Below are 24,892 nucleotides of genomic sequence, written 5' to 3' on the forward strand. Positions count from 1 at the left end.
AAATGAATAAAAACTTGAATATTTTAATTATATTTAAACACATAGTAAACTCATGATAGTAATTAAACATGTTTCGCAGCATGAGGCATCGATTTAACCCATGAATTTCAGCAAAACTGCGAAATAACTCATAGTTTAAATTTGCTCTTTTCTACCAACTATCAAATGTCAAAATCGCTACACCAACAGCAACCTCTTTTTGAGATGTGTTCGTAAATATAAATATTAACATGTTTCAACTATAGATTGCATTATTTTAAAATGTTTCCTTTTTACTTACACTTGATTTGTTTAATTTAATATTGAAACTAAATTCTTATACACTTCCAAGAACATAAGGTATCTCATGAATATGCGAGGTGGTGCAATAGATGCTATGTAATTATTTATTTACACAGGCCATCAGTGAGCATGAGTTTACGATAAGAAACGAAAGGGAAAGTTGTTGCCTCTGATAAGGTACCGCAATGGAATCTACCGATAAAAGTGAAATCAAAATCAAGGAAAAACTTAACCTCCATGTCAAGAAACGGCTGCAAGAATCCAGCAAAGATGTTATGCTCGATACAAGCGATTCAAAAGATAAACGCAGTCCTTCAGTAGCGGCTAATTGTTCGGCTGGCCCACGGGCAAAACGACAGAAGACGAAGAATGTTTCTAAACCTGCAGCTAATGCAACAGTCACAACGGCTCCATCCCTTCCAAACGCGGGAATTCGAGGCAACGATTTGCTTCTTTCTCCTGGAGCTGCCAATAGTAACGATACCACAAATAGCAGTATCAATTCAACGGACCAAGATGGAGAGTTGAACGACCGAGAAACCTGCGAGAAGGGTTCCAGTGATAAGGCACCTAAGTCTGGACAGAGGATGGACATATTTTCAATGATTTTGAATCACAAAAAGAGGGCTTTAATGTGTGATCCGGAAGTGATAAAATTTATGAACAATCTGACCGAAAGCAGAAAATGAAAATGGGGTTTCATAGGTAACAAAATGTGTTCAATTGTATAGTAAATTTGGCATTTGTGTGAATATTGTGTAGCCTGAGCCCTGATTTATATTTGTTTTCATGACGATAACTCAACACCGAGCAAATACATTTTACGATTATAATACGTATGAATGTTTATTTGAAGCACAACATCATTTTTAGAATCTAGACTAGATTATATTGCATTGTAATTCCCCGTTAAATCAGTTATCTTGCTATTTTGGTTTTGTCAATGTTTGTATTGTTTGTTATGCTTTTTTATTGGTGCTAAATTGAGTAAGCTGCCTACACAGCCCTTATAGTACTAAACCATTAGCTGCTACCTTATCGTTTTGCGATTGTAATGAAACTCAAAAGCTGTGACATACAATTTATTTTTTAAAGAACTTTGTCCCTTCAAAAAATGGTGGAGGGGGGGGTATATATTGAGTTTCTACCGGACTTTGTTTCAGTAAATTTTAAAGATACTTTATTCCGAAAAGGTGCTATTCTGTGATTCATTTGCTGACATAATGCACAGTCTGGACCTCGAAGGGTTAAATGCCAGATGGCATCATAGCTTTGTACTAAAAGTGGGGGCGAATGACAACACACGAAAGAGATGGAGTCATCGATCGCAATGGAAGATTTGTTTTGAAAGTGTAAAAGGAAGCAGGAAGGAACAAGGACGGTCGTGGCAGGAGAAACAAAAAAATAGTAACAATATTTTCCACTCGAACAGAAAAAGCAAAAGAAACAATCTTTTGCCAGTCCGGTGGAAAATCGATACGTTTCAATTCGTGTGGGTTTGTGAAGTTTCTGTGATTCCAACTGGAGGAGCTAGCTCTGGGTTACATGACTAGTGCGTCGAACAGGGCAGTGACACGAATAATTCAATACTGTTCATTGTTGGAATGCTTACGACGCTATGGATCGCGTTGAACTAAACGGCCCTTTGGAGAAGCAAAATTCGTCTTTCCGTGATGCGGAGGATAACGACGACCACATCGAATCTCAGTTGATGCCAGATGAATCATGTAATACCGCACCGACCGAAAACGACGATAACGAAATCGGAATGTTTCTTCAGCCAAACGCTGTCGAGGGTGGCAGTGGTGGGGAAAAGTGCACCGATAATGATGAAATAATTGAAACAACACGGCTGATTGATGTTGGTAACGATGCAGGGTCATTGCAAAATGGAGTGGAATTCATATCCAGCGGCAAAACCTCGCCTGGGCTAAACGGGAAGAATATCGCTCTCGTACAACCGAACAATCATCGGCGGTCGGATGAACCGACAGAGTTGAGCTTCGAAAAATGTACATCAGCATTGCACTTAAAGTTTTCAAGTGTTTAACTATCTTCTATCCGCTTGTGTCGTTTTAGTTCCGGAAAATCACGAAGAAAAATTGAAGCGCATAAAGATTGAAAACGCATTGGACGATCCGAAAACGCTTCTGGAAGATTGGCAGGAATTTGCTAAGTCCGAGTATGGTCTTATAAATGGTAGGTTGAATGGTTGGCTCGTTCGCGTGCATGTTTATTGGTAGCTCCTTCTGCGTGAAGTTTATTTCGCCAAGGTCGAGTTGTGAACAAAAGGGAAACTTCAGCCTCGTGAAAGTTAAAATACGACTGCTAGTTCCAGCTCTATAAATGGTGTTCGAGCGCTAACATGATAGTGCCTTACAAGATTCATCGATGCGTAACGAATGGCTTTATCATATTTCATGCTTCAAACCAAGTTGAAAAACATATCACTAACATTAGAGCCATTTGATTTAGAAATAGGTTTTAACGGCATGTGACATGATTGGAAAATTATTTTTGAACTTTTTCCAGAAAAACGTTTCTCTACACCTTTCGAATAATAGTATCGAATTTTATTTTTCATAAGTATAAGATCATTTTTAGTATCAAAATTCGATCAATAACGATAGCATAACTAAAATTTGCAGACAATAGTTTAACCTTTAGAAGATAAAATGTTATTGAGAGTAAATAAGTTTTACTAAATTCCAAATCGTTCCAAATTTGATACGAAATAATGCTGTCCATCGCTTGGGTTAATATTTATGCGCCGTATTCTTCCAGATGACTTGCGACGGAAAATATGGCCGCTGCTGGTCGGTGTTGATCCCCAACAGGTCGATCCAGCGCCTTCGCTGGAAGAATTGAACAATCACCCCGAGTACAACCAGGTGGTGTTAGATGTCAATCGTTCATTGAAACGTTTCCCACCTGGCATTCCATATGAACAGCGAGTGGCACTACAGGATCAGCTAACCGTGCTGATTCTTCGTGTCATCATCAAGCATCCGCATCTAAAGTATTATCAAGTAAGGATATTTTCCGATTCCAAAATCCTTGCCACGTTGTACGATGACCATTTATTTTATAACTCCCTCAGGGATACCACGATGTAGCGATCACATTTCTGCTTGTTGTTGGTGAAGAAGTTGCATTTCACGTGATGGAAATATTATCCACCAACCATTTGGTGGAATGCATGCAGGAAACTATGGAACCAACGCAGCGTAGATTGATGTTTATCTATCCCCTAGTGAGGCGGGAGAATGCAGCGTTGTGTAGCTACCTAGAGAGGTGAACAAAATTAACAAAACTGATCAATAGAGCGAATGCAGTTAAATTTGACATCATTTTATGCGCTACTTATCTAGATCGACCGTTGGAACACTCTTTGCTCTACCATGGTACCTGACCTGGTTCGGACACAGTCTCAATTCTTACCGTTCAGTGGTACGGTTGTACGACTACTTTCTGGCCTCCGATTTTCTGCTGCCGATCTACGTAACTTCCGCGATCGTAATATATCGGCAGAATGAGATCTTTCAAGAAGACTGCGATATGGCATCGCTACATTGTCTTTTGTCCCAGGCAAGCAAATGCATATACGACGCTAAATGTTTCATAAATATAATTTCATTCTAATTTTCTTTATTAGCTACCTGAAGATCTGCCATTTGAATATTTACTAAGGAGTGCCGAAAATTTGTACCACAAGCATCCCCCAAAGGTTATTGAAAAGGACGTCGAAAGCATGATCGCCAAAGAGTAAGTGGTCATTAGAATATGGCGTATAGGAATATAAAGTATAAAGTAAACTATTTCATTTTCAGAAAACAGCAACGACTCAACGAAGAACGCGAACGCGAATATCGAAAGCTTTACGGCAAAAAACCTCCGCCGGTGTCGAACTCGATTATCAGTCGGTTTCTGCCTCATCTGCAGCTTTCCCGGCGGTCGGTATTTGTTACGACCGCATTTTCGATACTGGTTGGATTCTGTGCGTACTATTACCGCGCGCATTATATTCCACTGGAGGCAATCAGATGAGTGGAGGTGTTCCGACGGCTTCCGTCGTCGCTGGTCGTTTGTGTCCCCTTCAACCCACTGGTCGCATTTCGCAGGTGGCATACGGGTGGCAGCACACAGGTGCAGTAAATCGACTATGAATTGTGGGACGGTTTGTTTGCAATCGATGAAATGTGATGTATTATTTTTTACCATTATTTTCCTTCATCTACCCATTTTCATGTTTCTTCATCCCGCATGTTTGTCTCGAACGTTCCAATCATACTTATGCTTGTATTTTTAATTATTAATTTTTTGTACATACACATGAAAATTTTCTCAAACCATCTATGTTGGAGCCTTCGATTTGGGTTGGAATTTATGCTATGGTAGGCAGGTTTTAAATCGAACACTTTGTACTGTTTATTTTCTTGTTGTGCGTATTTTTTATGATGAAAAATTGCGAATAAAATGTCTTAAATTGCTTACGTATGTTTTCAAATTTGTTTTACAACCATCGGTCGAGTGCAACGTTTTGCAATCTTTCGCTTTTCTACTCTGGCAGCACTGCTCGGACCGGCTGTCATGTTTGATATTTGTTTACACAATTTAGCGCCTGCTACGATAATTATCGAGCGTTTAGAGCTAGTTCGGATGATAGAAGGCAATTTCCAAACGTGCGTTGTATCCAGTTTTGTTGTGTAGAAAAAGTTGTGAGGTTTCGCCCCAATTGTTCCCATCGTTCCAGTGTGTTTATTCCAAACGAATGTAGTGTAGCTTTTCTGCTCTATATGATTTGAACAGAACAGGATACAACCAAAACATAACCGGCTTCGTCGGATCTTCTTCCGCAGACGAATAGAAGTACTTCAAGGTAAGAATAATATTTTATTTCTCTTATTCAAGTTTCTTTTCATTCACAGTATTTACAGTTCAATATAATATTCTTAACCTACGAAGAGTTCGTTCATTGCGGATGATAAATTGCAAGTACTATTTTTTCTGTTTTAGGAGTGACTTGTGGCGTGAGTATGTTTACGGTTCTAAGTCTGTGACGAATGAGTTCTGCATCGAATTTGGATGCTGCTACAATCTATGCCCCAGAGCAGGGTTTTCTGTGGTGAGAATTGATTCAAAATATGCTTGCACCGGTTTCCGGTTCGCTCTATCTCCCTGCTAATTTACCGCTCTTCCCATACCGGTAAAATGAATACAGTGCAGACGCATCAGCAATAAACCGTCCCTTTCTGCGACAGGACAAACGATAAGACATACATAGAGAACATACAATAGTAATATCATCTAATATCTCGCTGATTGCGAATGCATTGCTAATAAGCAATCTCAATCTATAACACTTTCCACTAGAATCACTTCTACGATATGGTAATTATGCAAATTAAAATAGAATACGTCGTTGCTTATTGTTTAATGTATCGTTCCCTTTTTGCTGCTCATTGCATGCATGCGTGTGGGTGTGTGTATACGCTCTTGAGCTTAACCAACATAGCTTAAAACCTTATTGCAAAATCCGTAAAAGCCAACCGCGAACAGGTCCCCCAGTTTGTAAATTCTGCCTTGTCGATTTTACATCCAGGCGATCCGGTTTTAGATAGCCATTCGACCCTGAAACAGTTATAAGAAATGGATGATAAATTTATTATCTGTAACTATATTTTCATATTCGAAATTTGTGTGAAATGTTTTGCAAGTACTAACGTTTTATTAATTACTAACGTATGCAACTATCTGTAAACTTGATATGTCCGTTTGATATCTAATTTGCATGGTAAACAATGTATAATAATATAACATCATTTTCGTATGCAACTAGGTCAAGCGGATCGTAAACAGTGCAGTTCTGGCAACGAGTATTCGCTCAAGAATCTTCGTTTACAATCATTCTTTTTCAAAAGACATGCTATCCTTAATTCAATCTTTCATTTGCTCTCACACTCAAGATCAACAACCAGATCACATGGTTATAAAGAAGAGAAAAAAACAATAAAATGTGTGTCCTATGGCATGCATACGTGATTCTGGTAATTTATTGGGTAATATTGGATCTTGGTCGTCCCGCTTTACACAGTCAACGGCAGCAGATATTTTCAAAAGATTCGTTTTGCAATTCCTTTCTACGCGAAAGCAATAGGCATGGCGACGGGCGCCGCGATAAACATTTCGATTGTCGTCTCGAAAAAAATCTCTTACCACAAGCCTATACCAACCCTCCTAAGTGTCACTGCACGCTAACGCGGGTATGGTGGATTCGGCGTCGTCTACGATTCGACCGCTCCTCGAGCTTTGCTTGAAAAGAAGCCAAAAAGGTTGTTGCCACTAACCTAGCTGTACGAGCATTTCGAGAGGCCCAAGTATACTTATTATGATTAGTTATTTATAGAAAAACAAAAACCACGCTTTGCCGTATTTTTCTCTTCGGGTAATGTCCCATGATGCTCATGGGTTCGTAGAAAAAATGTTGCATGGTGTATGCTTAAAAGAGTAAAACATATTTTCCGGTTTCTATCATTCACTTTCGCTACTCTAGTTCTGTTGTTGGCACATGTAGGTCTAATCTCACAGTACAACCTTCACCCAGATACCCATAGCTGCCCATTTACTCGGCAACGAATCATGCCAATGTGTATTGAAATTTTTCTTATATTCTTCTAAATAACGGAAGCCTTATGTGTTTGGAAAATCGTACCACAGTCTTCCAACCAGTTGTTTGATCAACAAGAGGCTAGTTTGATGAAATACTTACATCTTACCAACATCACCCTTGGCACCCTGCATCTTGCCCATGATGGTGCCCTGCTTGGAGTTTTTCACCCATCCCTTGATGTTCAAGGCTAAGCAGTTGTCTCTGCAGAACTTAGTGAAGCCACATCCTGTAATTGAAAGACAGAAAAGAGACGATTTGTTATATCATCATATAGAATATATTTTCGAGCACACAAAGCATTTGTTCAATGAAAATTGAAAGACGAATTCTTCCAGTCGTCGAGAAGCAAGCCAGGAATAATAGCAGCATGTTTGGCAACTAATCGGTATCGTAGCCGATGTTCATTTGACACGTGTATTTAGAGAGTGTTCGATACGAATAATCTCATCGTCAGGGCGCTCGGTTCGATGCAGAAACGTCCTTTGCACATCAGGATCGCACGAGACGTCGCAAAAACGACCGACGCTCAGATGAAACGGCCATAAATAACGCTCTCGAAATAATGCGGCGTCCAAACACAATTAAGTAATAGAATACAAACGAAATAAGCGGAAAGGGGCGCGCGCAGGCGATCGCGTGCAATGAGGGTGATCCGATGCTAAAAATATGCAATCGGCACGACGTTCTGGTACGTTCGATATCGGCGAAGACGCTGGGCGCGGAAAATTCTCATGATAGCTACTTCGTTTGATGGCACACACGTTCGATGGGTTAGCTACGATCGATTCAAAGTCGCCTCGTGGTGATCGTCATCTCATGCAATTTGGGACATTCGAGAATATCCGAAACTCGGTCAAATTAGCAGCAATGTTTAATTCATAAACCTTATTATTGGTAATATTGAAATTTGAAAATATTGATTTGCAAAACATTTGTGTTCTCATTTATAGTATCTTTGGTAGATATATTCTTAGTAACATTGCTATTTTTTATCATATTCCCATAACATCATGTCAATATGCTTGAGAATCGACGTTGACACATTTTGTGCATGTCAACTCGTAAACGTAGCGGCAACTTCGTCAAGTATGTTGACTGACAATTTGACCGATAGCAAAGTAAAAGTAAACAGCTGACGGAAATAGGACACTTGGGTATTATTAGCAGCAGATTCTTTTTTATGTTGAACGTTATTTAAGTATGTCTTTCGTACAGCGAATGTAAAGTACCGTTAGAGTTTTGTATTTGAAATTTGTTGGACAAGCTGAAGCATATTTTGTATGCACTTTTCGTTACATGTGTCGAACATAGGAGCAATGAAATTCAGTAGAAGATGAAGCAAAGCATGATCGTTAGGCTAACATGTCTAGAGAATATGAACTGAAATTGAAATCCACTAATATTATTCATGACGAAGAGTTGCAATGCTGTACAAATTTTGCAGAGATGCATAATTATTGATATACATGGTGATACAAACGCATTTAAAGTTGTTAAAGGATAATCCGTGCTAAAGCGAAATAATATTTGCCAGAAAAACTTGCACTTATAAAATGTAATTGTTATTAAAGTGGATGTACTACATTAACAAAAAATGCAATATTCTTGCACATAATAAGCATGCATCACTAGGAGCATATAGCTCTACACTTTGATTCCCGCTTGAATTCGTCATTATATGGCGAATATTTGATTACCACGCACCTTGCACCTGACCGAAGATTTCAAAGTCGCACTGCACCAGCACATGATCCTGCAGATCCTGGACACCCATGATGGCGATTATTTTTCGAAGTTTTTGACGTAGATCTTAACTTTTCAAAAATACGTTATCCAATTGCTGTTGCTGTTATTTGTTTGCTTATCTTTTGAAATTATCCGCAAATTTTGGAAATTTTTCGCGACGATCAGGACTAGTTTTATTTTTTTTTACTTGTTATCTTGGAGGCTAGATTTGGCTATACCGTCGTGACAAGGTCAACCTTTTGCGAAGAAAGACTCTGCGGAATTTGCCCGCTTGCTAGTTTCGGCTTTGGTTTCCGTTTCGTTGGGCAACTCACTGGTTACTGACGATGCCCATGCACGAGGATAGCTCATTTAGACTAGCCGGATCAGAGTATTGGTGGGATTCGTGCTTCGCGATGGTTCTTCCTTCAAACGGCTGGGAGTCGTAAGCCGGTTCCTGCCCGCTAGCGCCATTCGTCTTTCTTTCGAGCAAGATATTCGAGGGGGATATTGTTTTTGTTTGTTTTCTTTTCGTCTTCACTAAATCCCGATAGTAATATCAGCGGCTATTGCGATTGCGCTGAAGGCTCCCGCCGACGTGGTGGTGCTTTGGCCGATCGATTTACCCTGGGACGAAAATATCCACTTGCGATCGTCTTCGGCACCGAAGTTCGGCCGTTATCGTACAACCATGCCAAGCAGCGCCTTATCGATGTGAGTGCAAATGGATGTTGTTATGGCGTTTTAAATTTTTTTTACAATGTCACTACTCGTGGCTCTTTTGCTTCAGCGCGTCGGATTACATTTTTGTTTTAGTTCATTGAAACAAATAAAGAAACCGCCGATAGCGTTGAACTATGTGTGATGCGTCGCAACCTGGGATATGGGTAGCTCTTGAAATTTCGTTCTTTCTTGAATTTCTTGAATGTAGTAGTCCCCTAGCTGGCTGTAGCATTATAGAAGAGCCTGAACGATTGGAATTTTTCATCTTTACACACACTCGATTTGAACTACCGTTTGTTATATTACAACAACATGTTAAATCTTTTGTCTCTATTATTTGTGAAGAATTCGCATTACCTACCTTTGTATATTAGCGTTTATTTCAGTAGACACAATCGTAAAATATTCAAGTTGCACTCACATTTGGATGTATGAGAATGTCATAAGAAGATCTTATTAAAACAGGAGGTGGAGGTGCCTGGTACTTCATAGTCAGTTAAATGTAGACATAATCGTTAAGATGTTTGCCGACTGTTCAGTGTTTCCGGTGCTTATCCGCGGTAGCTTACTATTACGGTGTTAGCATGTAAGCACATGATCATATAAAAAGCAATTAATTTGTATCATGTTAGCATTGGCATGCAGCAGTGAATTTAATGTTGTAATATACCATAAAATGTTGTACTAGCTTTATGATTATCGATTAGCTAAAATTCAAATAATGATGAAAATTTTGTCTTGGTTTTAAAAAACTCGAATATCATTCATTGCATTTTGTATTCCCAGATATAAATGCTAGTGTATATTTAGGTATTGGTGAATAAATATATGGTAAGGTACGTGCCCTTATTTAAATTAGTGTTGGATCAACAGCTAAGCTGGGGAGCAATATCTTCGAAAATTGCACCCCTGCCTCGCGTTGCAAAGTATTTGTTACATGGTGCAATTAAAGTTCAATGCACGAAACTAATTTCTCAGTAAACAATCATATCATGACCTTTAAAATGGTATTTTTCAATGTCAACAGGTTTCAACGGCAATATTAATAGCATTTCTTAAGTGCCATTCTTCACAGATATTCATTTATTTAATTATACAATTATCTTGTTTATTTTATTATATGTTTTTTATTAATGGTAATTTTTAAGTCAAAAGTGGAAGAGAATAAATTAAATATTTTTAAATTAAATTAATTTGAACTCATTTGCAAAATTAACATGTGTTTACCATGTGATATATATATATAAATAATAGTTGCCCTTCGCCTTGGGGTCGTTCGGGCGCATTGTACAGTTACCGATGTGATTAAGATTTTTGGAACATAGCCAAATTCACTCATCCATATGTTCAGTGCTACAATGTTTTTGTTGCTGCTAGAAATATGTTCCCAACCGGTATTTCATTAACATATTTAACTTCCGTTTAAGCGCCATCACTAACGAGTGCCAAATGTACACTAGACAATTCTTTTGCGACACACAATTTGCTAGTATTGCGGCACAAATACAGGAAGGGCAAAGAATTCAGTTCCGGTCGTTGACTTACATCCGTTAGTACTTTCGTTAGTACATCTTGTATAGTTCATACGTGCAGTTTTTTAGCTTTTGAGTTATCAAGTTTTTTTTGCTTTGCCGCATATATTCACTGCAATACGCTAATCACAAAATTAAAAACACCAGCAACTTAACACTTTAGTTCACTAAGAAATCAAAATCGATATGTAAGCAGCACAATGTGCTGCTGTGTAAAAGATTTGCGCATGATTCCCGAAGGTGCCGAATGATCAGCACATGTTTAGCAACATCTGTCCTTTACAAACCCATCAATGCTTCTACGTCATTACCGGACGCCGGCATTTAGTATTTGTTGATTTGCGTAAATACGAGCGCTATTTTTATGTTGTTCTCACCTCCGAATCATATCATGTTAGCATGGTTCGTCTACTGTAAAGATGGTATAGTAGCATAGTTTTCATTGACGTCACATTTTTCACGGTTGTTCGTTGATGAATACTTAATAAAATATTTGATGAGCTGTACGATAACTGGAAATGTTTATTGAACTCCACGACTTATGTGCAGATGTTTGAAAATTCATAATACTAATTAACGATACTATATATAACAGACTATTCATATACCCTAACGAATTCTCATGATGTATGAAAGTATGCTATGTAATGTTTCAATACGATTCTATTAAATGGACCACAGTTGCCAATTTAATTCGAAGAGCAGGCCCAAGCTAATTAAATAAATCAAAATTATGAAACGGATATAAACAAATAGCCCTTCCGTGGGCAGCAATAAAAATTAGTTCATTTGAGTTTGTTCCTTCCACCCGCTCTAGTAGCCTTGTTAAAAAGTAGCACACTATGTCCAACCGGGACGTATGCTTGCCATTGGTCGATAATGTATTCCCGAAATCTACCATTGGACTACACGACAACTCGTTCTGGCAGTGTTGTGGAGCAGGAGCGGAAAGTAAAATAAATTACAGGAAAACGTCACATTGCTACAGCAAAAAAGGGGTCCCTCTTACCCGTTCGCGTGCGATCCCTTGGGATCGTCCCGGATGCAGATAATACTTTTCCTGCTTTCCACGAGGCGGTACTACACGAGCACGGTACGTCAATTTATCAATGAATGCCTGCCAGCATGTTGCCAATAAGTGATTTATGTTTGACGCTCCATCCACTGGGTCAGATCGGACCGCGGGCACATTGCTTAGTGGCCTAATGACGAGCACTTTATCGTCCACTTTCACGTTTGTATACGAACTCGCTTTTAACTGCGTGACATTGAAATGGCTATCACTTATATCCGCTAATAGAAATGGCGGAAGCATATGAATATGCAATGAATATTCTACAGGCGCTGTTAGCTTTTTGCCGTCTTAGTATGTGGAAAGGTCAAGTACCCACAAGAGGACGTTTCGCATTGAGATTAGCTAAAATGATAAACCACAATCCTCTGTTCACATTTCGTGTACCTCTTTCCGTTAATCCGTAAGTGCTAATTAATTTGTTCGTATCGCATTTTTCAATTTAATCAATTTTTCTCTGCCATTTTTCCTATCTTCTTTTGCGTCATTCATTTTTTTCAATTTAATGATTTCAACCGCGGCATTCGTCAATTGCTTTTTGTTTCTTCTACACTTTTTTTTCTAGTTAGATTGATAGGCCGGCACGTATCGCTTTGCTTTTTTGTCTAGTTTAATCCTAAACAACTCCACCAGTTTCGGATCAGAACAGACAAAACAAGACAGTTTTTAAAGCGACACAATTGACGGTTTCGATTCTAGTATATTTACAAAATGAAATATATTGCGTTAATGATTAAGAGTGTTACTTCTTTTTTTCAACGCAAATCAGTTGACTAAATGGTAAAATTTAGCGTGCACATACTATAGCAGAGTTGGCTTAGCGAGTATGAGTCCTTAGTCGGTAAAAAATCCTATCACGCCTAATAGTCTCTTATACAACTAAAACACTTAATTTCTTCACGTATACTGCTAGGTTTTCAAAGATTTGGTTTTGTTTTGTAAATGGGATACAGTAAAACACACGACATACAGGCGGTAGGGTTTATATGAAATTATGCTCGCTTATAACTTCAGCATAGGTTTTATTTCATTGGAAAATTGCTATGCACGGAAGGAACGAGTCGAGTGGTTTAGAATTCTATGTTCCTAAATATTGGTCGAATAGTTTTATAACTCATGAAAGAATGGAATATCGCGACGTTAAGAATATGGTTTAATACATGACAAGGAGTGTTGGATTGGTTGTAGGTGCCCTGCAATAGCTTAGCTATTGAAATAACCTCAGTGCGTCGTAGTAGAATTCGTATCTACCTTTTGTTTTGCCGTAGGCTTACTTTCTAGAAGGATGAGTACTGTGATCACCGTTGCTCTTTGGATCGTCAATGATGGTTAAGGGAACAGCTTCTAGGTTTCGAATGACTTGATGATTCTGGTCTGCGGTAATGTGGTGATGCTGTGGCAACTGTTGTTGCTGCTGTTGCTGTTGCGATGTTGGCTGATGGTGGTGTTTCTTCTCCGGCAGCACTCCACCTGTGCTGTTGAGATCGGCCCGTTCCAGTGCGTCAAATAGACGTCGTTGCTTTTTCTTGCGCTCTTTTTGGAAGAACAATCGAATGTAATAGACTGGAAACACAACGCACTGACCGGCTGGTTCCTCCGCATCGATGTAGACACCACGAACCAGCACCGAGTTGGAACAATTCAACAGAATCAGCAGCAACAGGGACGCACCGTGCGTTATCCAGTTGCTCAACAATGGTTCATCTGAGAATGGATTGATTATCAAAACCATGAATATCTCTAGTAATGGGCAATTGATAGATTTAGCTTGATAAATCGATACCTACTGGGCAAAAAGTATGTATCAAGGGCTTGCCAAATACCTCGCCAAACATTGATCGTGCCAATGAAACTTAAGAACAGAAACAGATCTGCTACGATAACGCGGCACAAACCGGTCAAGCGATCGCAACTCCAACGCATTAGGGGTTGCAACGAGAAGGTCAGGCCTGTCACAGCATAACCTATGATCTGATGAAAAAAGGAAGAATGGTTATAAAGATGAAGAATCAACACTAAACGTGTACAATTTGTATTTGTAGCCTTGTTAAATATGGAATGTACACTACGAAATTGGAATATAATGGCAAGAAAAGATTATATTTTATTGCTTCGTATCTATGCTATTGAAGAATTTGCTATGTGGGGTATGATTCCGTCTAATTCAATTAAAACGATGTGCGAATTTCCATAGACTACTTCTTTTTGTCACTTGATCAAAGAAAAATAACCTTTTTTTATCAAACATCAGTTGATGAAATGAATTGCTATTCTTTCCAACCCTCATTTGAAGGATGAAAGATATTAGCATCACCCTTTTGACATTGGGCGTTTGTTGCCATGCATTTAGGAAATGGTTGTAATTTTAGTACGTTGTATCTACTTACTATTGACGCCCAAGCTGATTTGCCTTCATCGCCCGGAAAGAGCTTCTGGTCCAGTAATATCCAAAGTCCACGCCAAACAAACACCACCAATGTACCGATGACAAGCACGCTAAACATGCAATCCAATACATAAAGTCCGGGATCTTTGGAGCCCTGTAAGAGTACCCATAAATATATAAAACAATTCGGAACTGATAGATACATATCTTCCATTGTGTTTCTTGAAAATGTATCGAGTATAACCGTAACTAAATAGCTTTCATTGACATTCTTTTATGATCTCTTGACTGTGTTTATTATCTTTGGTGAAAGTTTAAATCAGTAATAACAATGCGTAGTATGGTTAATAGATCCATGCGTCATACTTTATGAATATTGAATAAATCTAGTTAGATTTTGATATTTATATCCTGGTGGATTGTATTCAACCTTAACCATGACCTTGTTTGACCGATCCTTTAGGAGTTATAACCAAGAAATGATTGCAATCAAGAAAGCCACACGCGACGCTAAGTTAAGCTGAAGGACAATTCTATTGACAGTTCCAGCACGTGTTATTACAGAATCACAATAATGCATGCAAGTCGCTACTACAGTGGACGAAGAACCTGGTATACGAGTCAGCAATTAAAGGTGTTTGTGGCATGAACGATAAGGAAGTAATCACTTAAAAGCGCTTAAATGATTAGTCGCATTCATGTCTCCAGTACATCGACCATGGAATACGCTTGATGCAAACCATTAGGTAGCGTTCTCTTTACTGTACACTGTAGTATTTAGATAGTGTTTTTCTGAACGATATTAGAAACGTAACTTCACTCTTGCGATAATAAGAGCACGTGCCTTTTGTTTTTGAATCATCACTTAGCCTCGGTCGCTTCCGTAGGAGATCCTTATTTAACTTTGTTGCTGTACCGTTTCATTATGTATGAAGTTCATCATGGTAAACGATCTTGCATGCACGTTATCATGCAGCTCACCGTTAGTTTGAAGTACGTCGGGATGTCAAAGTAGTCCCGTCGCGAATCATTGACGATGAGGAACGGCGTGCCCATCACATTGCGCACCCCCTTGAGGCATGCGAGAATGAATAAGCAGCCCAGTGTGATCAGCACCACGTACAGGACATCGTGCGTTGTGTAAAGATCGATCAGCTGCCATCCGCCTCGCCAGCCATTAACGCACACGGCCCCATAGATGATGGTGTACATGCGCGAGCCAATGTAGTACGCTATCCGATGCTTGTCTGCATTGAGATGCTGTCGAAGCGTGGACTGGAAGATGTTGAACACGATATGGCCTACGATGCCAATGGCGAGCGACACGATGAGGCTAGTTGTCTGGTCCGTTGGGAATATGTACAAACCCATCAGATTCCAGGTCCCCCGCCAGTAACATACTACCAGCGGGGCCACGATCAGCGACGCATAGGTGTAGTCGATCAGCTCGAGCACTAGGCCGTGGTAGCTCGGACGAACCTGCGTGCCGGTGATACCGTCTTCGATTCCGGCGATGCTGCCCCGCATGCTGCCGGCACCTTTTGGTGTAACCCTGGTCCGGTCTGTGACGTTGTGATCCTCTCAACACCGCTCGCACTATTACACCTTTAGCCGGCACCGTGCACTGCGTGCTATTGGAACAGTAGCGTGGCGTTACCAGTACGCCACTGTACGACGTTCCTTGTGTCTGGATGTACATTCACTTTTTCTTATCCACTTAACTGGCGGTCTGCTATCGGTGATGTAGTTGATCATACACCTGTTCGCAACGTGTTCGCACGGCCAAAGCTAGAACGCTAGAGGGCCAGTAGCGCCGTAACTAAGAGCACTAGCGGGATTGCTTTGGGTTAATGTCGACGGTGAGCCGGTCCTTAATTTGTTTTTTTCCAGTTTGTTGCGATTTTAACTATCGCTGCACGAGACCTCACAATGTCGCCCACCGTTGCCAACAGTGTAACGTTATGGAACGCAATGGAGTGCACTTAAAGGGGCACTGGTGAGTCACTAGAATGAAAAACACGCTCGTTTAGGCCTCGTTGGTTCTCCAACGCTGCATGTTAGGCCGGTATTTCGCGACGTTTAACGGTTAACGGATAAAAGGATGCCCGAGCTCAGTGAGTTCTGCCGTTTGCTCCGAATTCGCCGCCGTTAGACAACAACATATAGTGTGAATGGTTGTGCATGCATTTTTGGCGTTTCTGTCTTAAAATTTTGATAAGCAGATGGAGTACTGATAAGAATGAATAATTGCTTTCAACCATGAGAAAACTACTTATACACAGAAACGATAGCACGTAGACTAACAGGTGTGTTCTAGTGGTTCCAAGGTGTGGGTTATTTAAGGGAGTCTGGCTCCCTTATCTGAACATGCTTGATCTTCAAAACAGATAAAACCGAAATTGAAGAAGAAAAAACAATCTGAAAATATATTTCATTTTGTCATGGTACACGTGCTAGCTAGCTAGTTTCTCTTGAGTATTCCTCGTTCATCTAGTTGGTCCGACTACCGTTAGGCTAGTTAGACAAACAATTGCAACGGAAGAGTCTAATATTTTAAAACCGAATAATTGATCTTGTGTCCTAGTAATCAGAAGCACATCAACATTTTAAGAACGTCCACTGTGTAAGAGAGTCTAGGTGTATATCGGCTGGAGCTAAGGCGGTGGAAGATAAGTTCCCGTATTCGAGGCCCTTGTACCGCATGTGGTGTAAAATTTGTACACTTTATCGATTGATTTCACTACACTACCTCACAGGTGCAACAGCGGCGGTGCAATCCACCCAAGGTGGCAACTAAAGCGATCGTGGCAACGCTCCCAAAACACAGATTGCGAAGAACTTCCCTCACGCACAATTTAAGCAGCCTTGGGCAGGGTGGCTTCAGAAAGACCGGTAGCGGACTCGTTACACGGTCAAGCGGCACAACTTTTTGCGGCTCATAATTTGAATAAATCACTTCTAATGGCAACACCGCGCGCCAATGCGCCGCGTGTTCAATTTCATGCTAATCCAATTGATATCCGTACGCGTCCACTTTCGGCGCACTCCACTATCGCCCAACACGCACTTTCAATGCCTTAACACCGGAGACGTCCGCTGAACAGTGACCCTGCGACCAAAGCAGATGATTCTCCGCCGTGTTAGATGCTACGTCCGTATCGTTTATTCCAAACCGCGAGGTCTCGGATCGGATGGGACTCGACGCCTTGACCGGAACTCCTGAACCTGGCCGTTCGCGTATGTGGTGAGACTGAGACCGATCAGAATCCTATCCACCAGAATGTCGCGTTAGATTCGCGTTCGATCGCACGTCGCCAAAGAAGCGATGTGGTACCGATCGCTGGCCCAGCAACGGATCGAGTAATCAGATTAGCCCGAATCACCCGAATCAGCCGTAGATCGGGAATGAACTGTTATCATCCAAATTGTTCTAATCAAACTGGCCGGTTCTCGCTGCGCGGCGTAAGGGTCTGTCGGTTGACACACGAGTGTATAGGACGGTTGTGTGCCAATGCCGCCAGAGCGCGATCGACGTCCCAGTCGACGAGCGAACCTCGCCGGTACTGACAGGGTAGGGATCTTTGCGTTGACCACTTGTTCCCTTTCACCGTTTCACCCTTGCATCCCATCCAGTCTGGCTGATATGTGCGTACAAACGAGACAGCTCGGATAATACCGATCTCCAGCGCACCGCGTCGTCATGATCGCCTGGCTTCCGCGCACACCATGACAACCGAGAAATACCTTTCCATAATGTGCGTTATTGCTTTTTTTTTGTTTCGCGTATTGCATACGCACCGTAGATGCGTATGGTCCCGGACTGGATCTCGGTTTCAGTACTACTGCATCACGCTCTACCTTCCCGGCCCTAGAGTAGGGATTTTTGCGCACCTCATAACCGCCCACAGGGCATATTGCCCCAACGCAACTGAGGCTGGATCCGTGAGGCGAAGCTGCGTCCGTAAATAGTATAATGCGCGTGCAATAACGGCTGCCTGTTCACGTTCCGTAACGGGTTGTTGTTGGGCATTTGAACAACGCCAACTTTGTCTCAGTGTTGGTCATTTGAAAAATCACTCTGATCGTCCCTTCCTAGGGGTTATGCGATCAGAAGTCAATGGTTTTTGAATATTATTATTCTAATAACAGATCCTTATTATTTGCTGGCAATTCAAACGCAAACTTAATGTTAACTCATTTGTTCCATAAGTAGCATTTAAATGTATGCTTTTCTAATTTCATCTATCAACAATTCGGTCGGTCTTTTTTTGTTCACGCTTATTTTACAACTATTACTGATAAGCCGTTGCGTTGACTTATTCACATCTTCAGAAGGTTCTGGAGCTAAGGTTAGATTCAGTCGACGTACTAGTACAAAATAGATGGTTCTAGACGTGCCAACCATTGATTATTCTATGCTCAGTACTCAGCATTTTTAAAGTTTGTTCTGGAGTTTCATTTGGACGTGCAGATATTCTATAAAATTATATTTTGTATGGCATTTGTATGGTAATGATTTCTAGAGTTATTGCGGATCTTCATTGTTGCTCAGGATCCTTTCAACAAGCTGCTACCGCTTTATGTATACTGTCAGTCAGCAGCAAGATCTTGTGACTCGTTCCCAGACGCCAGAAACGTTACCACAAGCGGAAGCTATGATTTGTTTGGCTTCATGGTCGCGTACGCTTGAATTTTTGTAGACATACGGATGGTTCGGGTGGGCGCACGTATGTTGGGGTCCACGGTGAGATCACAACCGCCGGCGACGGTCAAGCCGGAGGAGAACGGTCTGATTATCAAACAAATACTTGTGCGTTATCAGCGCAATAAAGAGACCATTCCCGCCTGGTCGGGTTTACGCTACCTACATGCTTTTTCGCTGTGCGCTCAAGTGCCTGACGCGGATGCTGCACGCACTTTTGCTTAATCCATCCTAGTGTCGTTTGGCGTAGGTCGTACGCTGTTCGCAGCGTTTCATAAAACATCCCGAACCATTGGCAAACAGGATTTGTTCTAACGGTCGCTTCAAAAATCGTTTCGTGCACGATGGGTTCATCTTTTGTACAACAGAATCAATCATACCACGGAGCTTGGTGATATGGCTTGCGGATGAAGGATTATCGCGATGGTTTGTCGATAGTTTCGCTATCAGGGCGAAATTCCGCCAATGAGTTTTGTTATCAGGGTTCATTGGGCCTTTCAATGCCAGACATGGTATTGCTAGTATTATTGTTACATCTTTTACTTGGACCATTAGATGAGAATTGAGAGACAGTTAAATTGAGTTGAGTTATTCATTTACCGAAGTTAGCTTTTTAAAACTTAAAAATATATTAAATGCCATTTCAAGTACTGTTGTTTTTTTTTAACTATAAACTAATTACAAAGTAGATCAAGTATGAGGCCGCAATCGTATTAATCGTAATGTGTATCGTTTATGACAGATAAGAGAAAATCCCCTATCTCTATTATAGATGGTGAGAGTTTTTGAATTATGCACCTGCATTGCTCCACCGCAGCTTACCTTCGATTTGAAGTACGTTGGAATGGCAAAATATCCGTCTGGTAAATCATTGATGAATGGTGCTCCAGCAACGTTACAAAAGCTTCGTAACGAGCCCAAAAGTAGCAGGGCCACTAATGATGCTTCGATGAAGAACATCAGGCTTGGAGGCGAGTAACGATCAATCAATATCCAACCGCCACGCCAGGTGCTGACGCATACCGCACCGTAAATGAATGTATAGACTCGCGAACTGATATAGAACACCACCGGATGCTTGTCAACGTCGAACCAACGTTGCAGCTTTGTCTGCAGCAGCAAAAACAACAGGTGCCCTCCGTTACCGAACCCTATCAGCGTGATCATCCGCAACACTTCATCTTCAGGAAAGAGCAGCTTATCCATAAGATTCCAGATTCCCCGCCAGTAGCATATCACAAGCGGGCTTATTATAAGTGCCGCATAAATATTGTTCACTAACTCGGACACTTTGCAGTCATCGTCGTCGAAAGTCTTCCGTTTGCTACCAGTAATTTGATCTAATCTAAGGAAACTGCCGCGCATACTGTTAACTTGGAAGATCGAACAGGGCTAGGTACTTATTTTTCCAACCTCACAAAACACCACTTTCGTAAAATAGGGCAAGGGAAAATATTTCAAGAGTCCGGTTTGCCAGTCCTGCACTTTCGCGTGCTGTCAGGTGTCCCAAATCGTTCACGCACTCTCGCACTGGTGGGGCGTGTTCGTGGTCGTTTAGTCCTGTTGCTGCACATTCACATGCACGGAAGTAGAACTACCGCTTCGCAAAACTAACTAGCCCCAACGGACAACAACTTCTACAGCGTTCTTGGCGGAACTGTAGTTAGATGGAAGCTTCTTCAGGCGCACTCACAGCTGCTAATCGCATTCGTTGTACTCCGGCTGACACCGATTGCATGACTGACGGTCGGAAGTATGTCAATGGCTTTATAGTTTCATCGCCGAAGCTTTGTTTACGTGGGGATCATGCCCTTCTGCCACGGGCTCGAGTGGCCACTGCGACGAAAGCATCTGTCACCTCACCGAAGAACCAAGAATTGCTGATAAGGGAGATGCATCTGCCACGCTTAGGGCTCGATATCGATAAGATTGTTGAGGCTGCCTGCATGCTTACCATTTAATGGTCTTGTATCTCACGGGTTCCTATCACTTCTCTTCCTGTTTCCTCCTTCGAAGGCCCCGCATAGCGACAAAAACGAGCCACCAGCTCTTCTGAGAGTGTTCAATTCCAGAACATCTGTATATTATCCCCAAAGCAGCCCGTACCATCCGATCATATGATGAACTTTCTTGCAGGGTAGCGTCTGCGAAATGTTAAATTTTCGCTCACATACACGTTTGCACCCATTGTTTGGAGTTATCTTAGACCTATAAAATTAGCTGATCGTTACGAGAATTCCGTATACCAGTGAAATCTTTTTTCAGCCACAGTATCATACGCCTTAGTTACTGCCGCGATTTTTTTTTATCATCGACCAGGAACGCCACTTTGGACCAGCAGTAACTATATTGAGTGAATAACAAAGCGCAGTGCCTCGCTCGTCATTATGTGAACAAAGTTTCAACCTCTTGTTATTGTTACACAGACGTTCGGCAATTCTCGCGAGGCTTTATAAGGCTTCCTATCGCCACCGTCCAAGGCTTAAACTGTCAGTGTTTGCTAGCGTTTGATAAGCTAATACTCTGCTATTGCTGTGATAGCATTTCGCAAGGCGTTGATGATGGTCAATTTGCAACCAAACAAAAGAATATCTCTTCTGCTGGAGCTCAACATCATTAGAAAATGTTGGCAAACATGCGTCTATTTTAAGACATGTCTATTTTATAATTTGTTTTGTTGTTTGAAGCGTTAAATATTATTTAAACATATGTACTAATGGCAATTTTTGTGGGTAGTAGATGTTGTTAATTGAGCGCTTTAAAAGACAATAAAGAGCACGTGATCTGGGCATGCATTGAGGCGATCCGGTATTTGAAAGCAGTATTATTCGTTAGCAATGATACACATTGCCTTGTTTCGCTAGCGGTACCTTTGAATTTACTATCATTCATCATGTCATTGAGCTACATTATCATGATCGATGGTACTTTCTTGGAAAGCTCCATATGGTCTATCAATCGTTATTATATGTTTGGACTTCTTTTATCCTACAATCACAAGCGCGTGGGTTATGATACTTCTGACTGTCGTTAAGTCTATTGATCCCATTAAACACAGAAAGTACCATAATATGCCGTATAAATGTAAAGATAGCTTTTTAATGACATTTTCGAAGCGATCATAAAATTTTTGCTGCTTTTTTTATGCAGGCCAACTAGCTATGGAATGTAATGTTTAGAGCTTAAAAAAAATAGTTTACCAACGAGATAAGTTTGTTTCAATGGCTCAAGCGATTCTTTCTAAGATTAATAATAATCAAACCAATGAAACAGAAGAATGTCATATTTAAATAGTACTATGGATAGTAGATGTCCGTCTCTACGCAGTTTATGCTTTAATGCATTTAATGCATTAATGACAAAACTTGAATGTCCCGAATCATTTTTATCCATCTTTATCCTTCTGCCATCGAAAGCTTCGATTCTTTTTGAGTCACAACGGCTATGGCAATGTATCTGTGGCTGGAAAGCGGCCGAAACAATGCATTTTGATCACCTCCTCGAGCCAAACTGTGTGCGGTCGTTCAACGTAATCGGTTTAATAGACTACAAATATTTACCTTCATCCTGAAGCGCGTCGGAAAGCTAAACATTGCCTCCTTGCGATCGGTGAGGATGATGAATGGTGGTGCTAGCAGGTTTCGGACCGATTTTGACAGCACGAGCCCTACGAGGCAGATCGCGGACACCGAAAGGGCCGGAAGAAGGTGAAGTGCTGCAACAAAAAAAGGCACACGTTGGAAGGGAATAGGAATGAGCGCACGCAAACAGCACGATGAATGGATGGCAATCAAATGAGGGAGACATAAAAATGCGAATCATTTCCGCGCGTCGCAAGTGAATAAATTAAACAAAATGAGAATTAGCATCATCTAATGATGGAAACAGTTACAAAGAAGAAATTCGACTGAAAGGGCAATCTATTCTTTTACCTATTTTGTCATACGCATAACTGGAAATTAACACAAGCTCGCGGCTAGTGCATGTTATGTATTGGAGCTTTAATTATTGGTTTAATAATTGATTAGAAATCGCTAGGAATGGCTACCGGCCGGTTCCATTCGATCCGAGCCTGTTCTACCTAATGGCGCTAATAGTTGCAATTGCAGTTGGCTGCATCTAGTTATCGTCTGAGCTCAAGTGCAATTACGCTATCGTCACAGTATCGCGTAATTGTGTGTACGTAATGGGTGCAAAATAGCCTCAGGTTTGCTGGAGGACTCGAAGGTCTACTCGTGCTATGGTCGTGTGTTCTAACATGCATTAAATTGATGAAGATAGAGAAACGAGCTCTATATCATCAACATGATGAGACGGCTGAAAACAGGCACTAAATTGTTCAATGATACTAGGACTAGGAGTGGGATTTTGGGTTTATTGCAGCAAGCGCTATTTTTAACCAGGCGGATAATGACATCGACTATAAAATGGTCGTAGCTTTTACGGGTTTCTTCTTTTTCTCGCACTGCTTCCATCAATGATGATAGTGTTGAATTATAAGTCGGCCGAATCTGCAAGGCCGAATTATTTTAACGAACTATTATTTTGGTAAATCTGCAAGGGTGAAGTTTTTGAAAGGGTTAAATTCCCACTTTTCGACTTAGAAAACAATAAATTCCATAACTAAAAGGCAAGATAAATTGCGTTAACCTATTCATACAAATTTTAAATTAGGGTAGTTATTAAATACTTTCTTCAGTCGGTATAATGAACATTAACTCTATGACTTTTTTAGTTCAGAAGAAGAACTGTATTAATGCGAACACAAATGCCTCTGTTGTTGAAACATAAAGCAGTGTCTGTTGACAATTAAGCTAATGGGGTAGGAAACGGGTTTTTACTTACCGAAGTACGATTCCATAACCATCCAGCCACCGCGCCAATGCATTAGGCATCCCATACTGAACGCGTACGTGTACATCCGATTGATTAACCACTGCTGGATGGAACGCCATCGACTTTTCGGAGCATCACGTCCCAATGCCAGCGCGGTATTCAGTGGTTCACGCAGAAAAGCGAAGGTAGTGTGCAGAGTGGCTCCTAGCACAAAGCACAACCAGGCTGGAAAGTGCGGTCCATTCAAATCCATCCAACCCCAAGTGCCGCGCCAATGTGCCACCACCAGTGGAGAAATCACGACCAACGAAAAAATATTATCCAGAAGGTGCAACAAGCGCTTGCGACAACGGCCATTCCGACGTCCATCCAACAGTGAAGGTCCGATCGGGTTCGCAGGTTCGAGCGGAGTTTCCTCCGCAAAACTTTCCGTCCTCACTGCAGGCGCCATACTGTAGCAGAAGTGCTGGTTGCCCTTTTTTTGACCAATACTCGTGGGAACACTCGATCAATTGACAGCACGTTTTCACTCGCAAACTTTTAAACTTTAACCGGTGTTGGATTATTGTACTTGGCGTATGATCTACATCTCACGGAGTTGCATTGTGGATTAGCTGCAGGGTGCAAACGGAAACACACTTCTGTCCTTTCGGTGCAATGGCTCTCGGGGTGAATCGTTTTTTTTCTACTTTTTTCCTTGACACCGTTACGAAATGCAAGTATGTTAAATCTCTATTCTTCTGCGCTCGGTGTCAGTTACACGCAAATTACTTGGGTCGATCGTTTGTGATAGCATTTGTAAGCGGATCTAATTATCACCAAAACGTTTACGCGGCCCTTCACGAGCTAATCACACCGGCAGCCGGTGGTTCGGCAAGCAAGCTCCAAATGACACTATGCTCCAGCCAGCCGAGTGTTAGTTCGTAAGTAGTACGCGGATGGGTGGCTACCAAAAGCCAGCTCC

At 41.2% G+C, this 24,892-nt stretch overlaps 5 protein-coding genes across 5 annotated transcripts; 2 read left to right on the top strand and 3 right to left on the bottom strand.

Moving 5' to 3' along the window:
- Positions 1-246: 246 nt before the first annotated feature.
- LOC128727351 (uncharacterized) lies at positions 247-1,043 on the top strand. Its single transcript, XM_053821254.1, has 2 exons — positions 247-339; positions 399-1,043. The coding sequence occupies exon 2, from the start codon at positions 468-470 to the stop codon at positions 969-971; it is 504 nt and encodes a 167-aa protein (XP_053677229.1). The 5' UTR covers positions 247-339; positions 399-467; the 3' UTR covers positions 972-1,043.
- An 857-nt stretch (positions 1,044-1,900) lies between these two features.
- Positions 1,901-4,760, top strand: LOC128725582 (TBC1 domain family member 20). The gene is made up of 7 exons (XM_053819335.1): positions 1,901-2,294; positions 2,362-2,481; positions 3,067-3,311; positions 3,383-3,576; positions 3,654-3,870; positions 3,938-4,047; positions 4,113-4,760. The coding sequence occupies exons 1-7, from the start codon at positions 1,901-1,903 to the stop codon at positions 4,327-4,329; spliced, it is 1,497 nt and encodes a 498-aa protein (XP_053675310.1). The 3' UTR covers positions 4,330-4,760.
- Positions 4,761-5,178: 418 nt separating this feature from the next.
- LOC128727834 (acylphosphatase-2) lies at positions 5,179-8,989 on the bottom strand. The gene is made up of 3 exons (XM_053821781.1): positions 8,657-8,989; positions 7,052-7,178; positions 5,179-5,913 (listed from the first exon to the last, which is right to left on the bottom strand). The coding sequence occupies exons 1-3, from the start codon at positions 8,724-8,726 to the stop codon at positions 5,799-5,801; spliced, it is 312 nt and encodes a 103-aa protein (XP_053677756.1). The 5' UTR covers positions 8,727-8,989; the 3' UTR covers positions 5,179-5,798.
- Positions 8,990-12,693: 3,704 nt separating this feature from the next.
- Positions 12,694-15,917, bottom strand: LOC128723971 (uncharacterized). Its single transcript, XM_053817736.1, has 4 exons — positions 15,372-15,917; positions 14,392-14,544; positions 13,792-13,975; positions 12,694-13,708 (listed from the first exon to the last, which is right to left on the bottom strand). The coding sequence occupies exons 1-4, from the start codon at positions 15,915-15,917 to the stop codon at positions 13,275-13,277; spliced, it is 1,317 nt and encodes a 438-aa protein (XP_053673711.1). The 3' UTR covers positions 12,694-13,274.
- A 1,522-nt stretch (positions 15,918-17,439) lies between these two features.
- Positions 17,440-24,379, bottom strand: LOC128723972 (uncharacterized). Its single transcript, XM_053817737.1, has 4 exons — positions 23,938-24,379; positions 22,643-22,807; positions 19,915-20,369; positions 17,440-17,640 (listed from the first exon to the last, which is right to left on the bottom strand). Exons 1-4 carry the CDS (start codon positions 24,377-24,379, stop codon positions 17,440-17,442), a joined length of 1,263 nt encoding a protein of 420 aa, XP_053673712.1.
- Positions 24,380-24,892: the final 513 nt, after the last annotated feature.

This window comes from Anopheles nili, chromosome 3, assembly GCF_943737925.1.
Source record: "Anopheles nili chromosome 3, idAnoNiliSN_F5_01, whole genome shotgun sequence".
NCBI lineage: Eukaryota > Metazoa > Arthropoda > Insecta > Diptera > Culicidae > Anopheles > Anopheles nili.